This window comes from Chaetodon trifascialis, chromosome 3, assembly GCF_039877785.1.
Source record: "Chaetodon trifascialis isolate fChaTrf1 chromosome 3, fChaTrf1.hap1, whole genome shotgun sequence".
Classification (NCBI taxonomy): domain Eukaryota; kingdom Metazoa; phylum Chordata; class Actinopteri; order Chaetodontiformes; family Chaetodontidae; genus Chaetodon; species Chaetodon trifascialis.
In genome coordinates this window covers 2436911-2445382 of record NC_092058.1, presented here as the reverse complement: position 1 = coordinate 2445382, position 8472 = coordinate 2436911, and the positions used below count along the sequence as shown (strand labels likewise).

General features: G+C 44.6%; 1 protein-coding gene across 2 annotated transcripts; it reads right to left on the bottom strand.

Moving 5' to 3' along the window:
• Positions 1 to 1731: 1731 nt before the first annotated feature.
• tmem74b (transmembrane protein 74B) lies at positions 1732 to 8271 on the bottom strand. 2 transcript variants are annotated; one of them, XM_070959129.1, is made up of 4 exons: positions 8175 to 8271; positions 7024 to 7075; positions 6055 to 6339; positions 1732 to 4879 (listed from the first exon to the last, which is right to left on the bottom strand). In XM_070959129.1, exons 3-4 carry the CDS (start codon positions 6286 to 6288, stop codon positions 4244 to 4246), a joined length of 870 nt encoding a protein of 289 aa, XP_070815230.1. In that variant the 5' UTR covers positions 6289 to 6339; positions 7024 to 7075; positions 8175 to 8271; the 3' UTR covers positions 1732 to 4243. The 2 variants fall into 2 exon arrangements, with proteins under 2 accessions (XP_070815230.1, XP_070815231.1); XM_070959130.1 differs by lacking the exon at positions 7024 to 7075 and having other exon boundaries at positions 8175 to 8243.
• Positions 8272 to 8472: the final 201 nt, after the last annotated feature.

Genomic DNA, 8472 nt, shown 5'->3' with positions numbered 1-8472 from the left:
TCTTAAAACTGAAGCAGCATTTCCATCCAGATGTTCCTGTGCTTTGTGTTACTGCTGTTGCTCAGCATAAAAAGACATGAATAAAAACATGGACGCAGCACTCGCAGGTCCTTAAAGTCTTATTTGGATTCACTGCTCGTTCATGTCGGTTCGGATTTGCTGAGTCAGAAAATCCACATTTGTGTAAAGTGGAGTAAACCTGGATGGAGCTGTGGTGGAGCAAGCAACAACCAGCAAACATCTGGCCAATCTGTGTGGACCTTGTGGCTCGAAAATAACGTCATGTGACTTTCTGATGGACAGGAGGCCACTAGAGGGCAGACTGCAGACTTCCTGCCTGCAGCTGTCAGCGTTAAAGTCCAAACAGGACCCCGAACATTAGCCTGATGAGGCTTTTCTTTGCTCAAGGACACCTCGGCAGAGACAGACAGGAGCAGGGACCGAACATGTCCACTAACAGGACAGTCTTTAAAAAAATCACTGCTGCACCAGAGATTATAGAACTGATCAATATGGATTTCTCTACACTTCTTAAATATCTTAACAGACATGTCTGTTGTCACTGTCACGTGTTTTTAATGTAATATAAGGAATATCTTCTTTAAATCATCAATTTCCATTTACAGTTTGCATTTTATTTACTGGAAATCGAGTAGCGTTTCAACGATGGGTCAATTTATTAATTAAATAATCTGCAACTATTAAGTATTTGTTTGTGTCATTTTTTAAAGCAAAAAAAGCCAGAAATTCACCAGTTCCTGCAACTTAAATGGGGACATTTGCTGATTTTCTCTGTTTTTGGACTGTTGGTCTGACAAAACAAGCAATTTAACTACATGGACTTGAGCATTGGGAAAGATTTAACTATTTTCTGGCATTTCATGGATCAAACAATAAATCTGAAATGAAAAAAAAAATCATCAGATTCAGCCCTAGATTAAACAATAATGGAAATAATTGTAAGCTGCAGCCTTTAGATCTACTATTTGTTCATACAGGTTGTTTGTTATTAGAAAGACCAGCGTGTCGGATTTAGTGCCATCTAGTGGTGAGGCTGCAGAGTGAAGAAGAACCTGCAGAGACGACAAAAACACAAAAGGCGCTTTCTAAAACCAGTGTTTGGTTTGTCCGTTCTGGGCTCCTGTAGAAACATGAAGAAGAGGACCTGCTCCCTCTGCAGAGATAAAGGCTCATTCTAAGGTAACGAAAAACACAATTATTCTTATTTTTTTATGAATGCTGTATTTCATTTCTGCCAACAGATCCACCAACTCTTACACACTGGTCCTTTAATTAATCTAAATGTTCGATACTGAAGCACAGCTGTCAATCATGGGCTCAGTTTCTCTGATCAGAGTTGGGTTTTCTTTGTTTTGGTCAAACGGTCGTTGAGAAGCCGCTTTGTTTATTATGCTGCCAACGGAAAGAATGAAATTGGTCCGATTGTGATGAGTTTTTCCAATTTTGCATGCCTGTGTTGCGTATTTGGTTTCTGAGCCTTAGCTCCTGCTGGTCCTCTACATCCGACATGTCTAAGTGAAGTATTTACAGAGTATTTTTACTGTAAAATAAAAGTGTGGTACATATTTTAATAGACAGCTTCAGAGTAGTGTGTCAGTTTGTATGGATATCAAGACGTTCTCACAAGTACAGAGCCGCAGAGAACACCTGACTTATGAGGACAATCTATATTTTGATGTGCGTGTGTGTGTGTGTGTGTGTGTGTGTGTGTGTGTGTGTGTGTGTGTGTGGGGCTACATTACCCTTGGCTAATCGCCTCACTACACAGACCTTAATACATTAGCATAATAATATTTGCGTACACACAATTTACAGTGTCTGTGTTTACTCGTTAAGGCATATTGTATCCTTACATGACATAAATAACATCTGTTTACATATAATACAAATGAGCAGGCGCTGTGTCACTAAAGGTTCGTTCCAGTCCAAACCAGCTTCTCCTCCACAGTAAAAGCTGCAGTCAGATAGAAAAAGACTCAGAAGACACCTTGATGTTTGTTTTTCTCAGCTGCATTTGCTGTCAAGCGCAGTTTTGAATTATTATTATTATTATTATTATTATTGTTATTATGATTTGTTCATTTTAACTTTCAATTCAATGAAACCAGAAAGTCACTGTAGGGTTTTCTTACCGCGGCTACGACTAGCAGGTAGCACTGGCTAGTTTTATTGTCCACTAAACATTCAGGACGTTTAAATGTCAGATAAATGTCATTCATACTGATTCTAAAGGAGCTGCTGATCGTGGATGTTCACCTGCGGCCTGGTAGAAAAACTCCTCTGATGCTGTGGAAAGTGATGCTAGCACAAAATGCTGATTAGTAAACACGAGGCAACAGTTTTGGATGATGCAGCACGAGACGTTGGATATGTGTGTCATGGTTACGGGTTCATTGAAAGCAACATTTCACATTCAGCCACCAGCAGTGAAGACGCTGAATAACTCTGTCAGGTGAGAATTTCACACCTTCACTTCACAGATTTTCTTGTCCGGTTTTGCACTTAAACATTTTCCAGCTGTGTGAGAATCGCCTTCAAACACATGTGCAATTCCAACGAAATGACCCGACGCAGCTGCTGAAAAATGGATTTGGCCTTGTTGTTGAGACGCTCCTGTGATGAAAACCGCTCGTTTCATCTCGTTTCCACTGTGATGAAAACAGAATTGATTTGCAACCAAGACGCAGTGACACAATCTCTGTCGAGTCAGACGTATTGGGGAGGAAAAAACACAAAAGAACTTCAGGCAGAGCATAGAAATGATTACTGACTAACAACATCAAATCAGGCGAGTGCAGAGGGCTCTTGAACTGCTGCTGCAATGCTTTCTGGGTAATGTGCGTCAGCCTCTTAACAGTGACTCATATCACTTCTGCACCGCTCTCTTATTGTGTTTCCTTACAGTCTGTCTCATTGTGCACCTTCGTCCTTTGTGGTGAGTTAGGGCTGATCACGCTGCCGCATTCATCAGGTAAAACAGCTAAATATCTCAAAATGTGAAACGTTAAAGCTGCATTAAGCAATTTTTGACCACAAGGGGGAGAATAAAACTCCAAACATCCACAGCTCCACGACTTTCTCTCTAGATTTGGTGACTTTTAAAAACCTCTTTAGCAACGATTTTTCGAAATAGAGCAACGAATGAAGCGACGTTTTGGAAAAAAAATAATGATATCGAGATTGAAATGTTTTTCATTTTAATAATATTTTTTCCATTTAGAAAGTGTCACAATATTTTTGAGAAAAGGGCATAAAATTTAGAGATTAAAGTCACAATAATATGAAGAAAAGGCCGCATTGAGAACCACATGAGAGCCTCCAGTTTCTTCAGGGTTTGATGTTCTCAGTGGTTCTTTAGTCATTCTTTCGTTCTTTAGTCATTTTTTGCTTAATGCAGGTTTAAGGTGAACATCCTCTTTTGCCTTTTATTTCCTCTCCTGCGGGTTGCTGAGGGTCAGCTTTAGGATTATGTTCTGCTTCATCTTCTGCACTGCTGTCGTCCGTCATATTAATGATGCTGGTGGTGGCTGTAAACGTCACACCAGAAATATTACTTTCAAAAATGTTGCCTCTGTTTGTTTGTGCGAGAGCTAGCATCTCACTTTCCATGATACTTTATTTAGACAGTCCAGAAAGACATTTCCTGTCCGATGCCAGTCACATTCACAGCTTTGGATGTCTGTGTTAAGGTGAGTCTTGATGTTTAAAATATGGCTGTTCAACATCTTCTGGTCACCTGATGGACGAGTATCAACACTGGACTTCATAAATAAAGTGTTCGTTTTGCTTTCCGTGGTGGCGACCAACCTCCAGGGCTGTCGGACACCATGTGCTTTCTTTTCTTTGTGAAACTCAGTCTCTGATCAACACACTAGAATTTATATTGGATCTGTAATCTTTGATATACAACCATTCATCTCCAAATGTGCTCTTTTCCAAAACGGCATAGGCTTACCTCTCTTCTTCTGCCGAGTCGAGCCCTCTTTTGTTGAGTAATACATCCCTTATGATTGGTTAGAATAAATATCCCATAAACTTGGATCATGTCCATCCCAGAAACGCTGGGTTAAAGCTGGGTCGCTCCAGCAGAGAGCCTTGTGCTCAAGATGTGCTTCTCCCGTCAGCACAAATGGGTGACCTGCACCATTCTGCATCCCCATTTCGCAACTGGGCGCTCACTCAGAGGAAGGCAAAACAGTTGCAGAGTGACAGCAAAGACTGGCTAGTCGACTCCATGTGCGGCAGCTGAAGAAGAGGAGGAGGAAGCAGCTGGAGGAGGACGCCTGCTTGGTCCTGGTTCTGATTTGGAGTCCTGGCTTGGATCTGGCTGCGTATTACTCCGCATTTCTGCATGTTCTACCAAAAACTCCTCACCTCCATCCCCGCCTTCGCCTCCTCCTGCCTCTCCAGTCGCCAGCTGCTTCATCCTCAGGTTGATGGAGCCGTAAGTCCTCTTGGGTCGAACAAATGCCGCCCTGCGTCGGTACATCTCGCCCCGGCAGATGGACACCATGAGCAGCACAGACAGGAACATCCCCCCCAGGGTCAGCAGGCCCAGGCCCGCGATGATGCACTTGTCCAGGTGGGAGCCCAGCTGAGCGTAGTACATCTCCAGCTTCTCCATCTGGCGGGCTGACACGGAGTCCGGGTTGACTTTGGCCTCTCGGGGGATGGTGTAGGCGATGACCACCAGGACGATTCCGCTCACCAGGAACACCAGAGCGAAGATGAAGCCGTAGTCCGCAGAATGGTCGTCGGCGGGGTTGAACTCAGTGAAGTCCTGGCTATCCTCCTGCCCTCCACCTCCCTCCTCTTCATCGTAGGGCTGCGGAGGGAGCTCCTGATGCAGCTGGTCACCCTGAAAGAAGACTAAATGAGATCAGCATATGACCAAGAATAAACCCAAGCACAAACACACGAAGAAGAGATGTGAAAGCTCAAGTCAGTTAGCGTCAGTCACATTTTAAATAATGTAAGTAAGCAAACATCTCAGTGAAGTGGCATCAGGCCAACAGTCTGGTCCACAGCGGCTGCCAAAGACACAAAACATGCAAACAGAAAAAAGGTTTGTTTGCAAATAGCATTTGTTAAGTGCCACAGAATGATTCCAGAGAAATGAACCACAGCAGAATTAAATAGACATGAAAATATCCACAGTGAGAGGCTTTTCCAAAGGTTAATCTCTCATTGTGTACGCAGACTCCTCTGACATGTCATGACATCCCTGTGTAACCCTTCAGGTGCTCCTCTTTGGTTGTAAATCACCACTTCGGTGGCATAAAGACTTCAGTCGATTTGGGCCTCGAGAGCTTGTCGGTGACACGTTAGCGTCACAATCTGCTTCTGTCCTGTTCATCTTGTCCGTCGTGCTTTGTTTATCTTTCTAATGATGGCTTTGGATGTTTTATTGTATATTAACATAAACCGACAGTTAAATCAGCCCCTGAAACTAAATCCGTTTTCAGTCTACATGTTCACGACACACAATATGCTCTGCTACAATTCTTCAGGCAGAAAAATGAGACGTTTCTATAGCGTAATGTGGCCAAACTTTAATTACTGTGTGCTTAACTCGATATTATGGCTCATGATAGTAGTAATGGTAATTCCTCATGAAACACTCGTGAATGTCATTTATGAGCAATGGAGGCATTTTCCAGTGATGAAGAAGTACTCAGTTCAGCCGGAAGCTGATCACGACACACAAAAAAATGTTTGAATTCCACTTGTTTTCATATTGTTCCTGGGTTACGTAAAGAATTAGCGTTACGTGTCAAATCATATTTCTGCTGGCTTATTTTTTAGGTTGCTAGCTACTAGCATTAGCATGCTAGTCCTTCGGACGTGCCCTGCCCTCCTCCTTCTTCTTCTTCTTCTCCTTCTTTCTTCGCTGGAACGGTACATTAAGTCTGTGTAACGTAAAACGAGGCCACTTTCATTACAAATGACCAAATGGATGAACCAGATGAGGGGGCTGAACAAAATTCAGTGATAAAACACAATTGGTCACCGCCAAACAAAGACTAAACTCACCTTGCCATTGCCTGAAGTTGAGGGTTGACAACCTGCGGACACTGGCGCCCCCTGCTGTTGGTGGCCCTGCTCCTCGTCCTGCTGGTAGGAGGCGTTCTCGAAGCCCCGGCCGGCGCAGCCCGCTGTGGCCACTGTCCAGGGCGCTGAGGCTGGCGTCGGAGACTCTCCTCGCCGGCTTCCTCCGCCCCGCAGCTCCCGGAGCTCTACGGCGTTGAAAGAGGACTCCATCGACATCTGTTCGCTGTGCTCATGTCTTCACAATCCCGTCGCTCTGCATTATCCTCACTGAATCAAGAAAAAGTCATGATTCAAGAGACAATATTTACCTCAGGGACACGTAGTGATCAATAAGTGAGCTATAGTATGCTCACCTATTATATGTCATATTTATGATATCACTCTTTAAATATTCATATCCTGGGACCTAAAGTGACACATCAGAGACCTGTGGCCTCGTATCCACTGCAACTGTGCTGTTATTTATCTTTTTGTCTCTGGATTATAAGAAGCTTTTCATTGCAAATGCTGTATTTGTGTCTCTGATCAAGATTTAATACACAAAACATGTGATCATTCTGTAAAATATGCATTTCACCAAACACTGAAGTTCCCTCTTGGCAGCACTTAAAATACTACTACGCTGTTTACAAGATTAGTCAAGATTAGTAGTAATATCATAATAATATATTATAAATGTACCACTCTCAATGGAACCATTTTGCATAATGAATATTTTCTGGATTCTTTACAAGTATTTTTTTATTATTGTGGTAGTACTCCCTCATTGACATCACATCAATAAACCCATATTAAATTCATCACACATGCTGCACCATACAGTTTTTTAATCTACAGGCCTGGTTGAGATGACAGAACCAGCAATCCATCACACACACACACACACACACACACACACACACACACACACACACACACACACACACACACACACACACACACACATCTCACCTTGGTGGTTATTTCCATTTTTTCACCCCTCTTCAGTTATCACGGTCTCTTCCTGTGGAGCAGTGAAAATCAGATCCTAAATCCTCTAGGTCTCTCTCTGGAACACCCTCCACCCCTCACACACACACACACACACACACACACACACACACACACACACACACACACACACACACACACACACACACAGTGCACACCTTACATGAGGATGTGAAAAGGGCAAGGTGCATAAAAACAAAGGTAACAGAGTCAGACGTCCTCTCTAACAGCTGATTTCCTGCAGTTTTCTCTTAGTTTCATTCTTTTGCAGGGAATAAACTGACAGTCTGCGCGTGTTTCCACCTCGGAGCTCTGGGTGTGAACCTTATGCGCATTTCAGGCGCCCGTGCAGCTTCTTCTCAGCCTACATTTCAATCACAAGCCTGTGGGAACATTTCTGTCTGAATCTCCCCTCTCCAGAATCATGCCATCCAGCCCGAGGTGTATTTTCTCTCGCAAAATGTGTCCTGATCCTTTATTTTTCATTCATCCTCCCGGAAAACATCTCATTTTTGGTGTTTGCACAGATGGTTAATATCCGGCGAGCTCCAGGCTGAAGTAGCCCACTGACACAGTTACTGTTCCCGCACATGAAGCCCCGTGGCCCGCAGGGAGCGAGGCAGGGTGTCCGGCCGTCACCATCACCGTGACCTTGTGATGCGCCAAACTAACAAAAAAACCTGGACCACTACACTCCGTGTGTGTGTGTGTGTGTGTGTGTGTGTGTGTGTGTGTGTGTGTGTGTGTGTGTGTGTGTGTGTGTGTAGGGGAGATAACAGGATATCAGGAGGAGCCGGGACAGATAAGAACCACACCGACTGACACGTTATCCACGATCCCGACCTCAAGGCAGATAACACGGACTGACAGAGGAGGGAGAGTCCGAGTCAAAGGATGATCGTATTCGGAGCGAAATTATGCAGCCGAGCAACACGAGTACCGATTCTCCGGAGAGAAACACCGGGGATGGATCCAGCACCCGAGCGGGCAGCATCCACCCCGCTCCCCGCAGAATCCGAACAAACGGCGCCGATAGCGTCGATCGTCTGCGGGCTCATCGATCAGAGGACGCAAAGGGTCGACCGGGGAAGCGATGAGAAGCGGGGTCTTACCTGGTTCTGATGCCGCGACCGGGCGGGAGTCAGACGGCCGTGGACATCCGGAGAGATGGATGCTGCTGGATCATGTGCGCGGAGGATGCAGAGAGACGGAGAGAGAGGACCGGGCTGAGACTGACCATGCGCAGAGGCAGCCAGAGGGTTTCTCTGAGGAGCGGGGAGAGAAGTATTCACCAATCCATAATCAATCAATCAGTCAGTCGGTCAGTCAGTCAGTCAGTTGCGTAATGTGTGCAAAGAGCGTACAGCAACAATCAGCTGCAATCAATGAGGAGATTCAAGCTGCAACCAC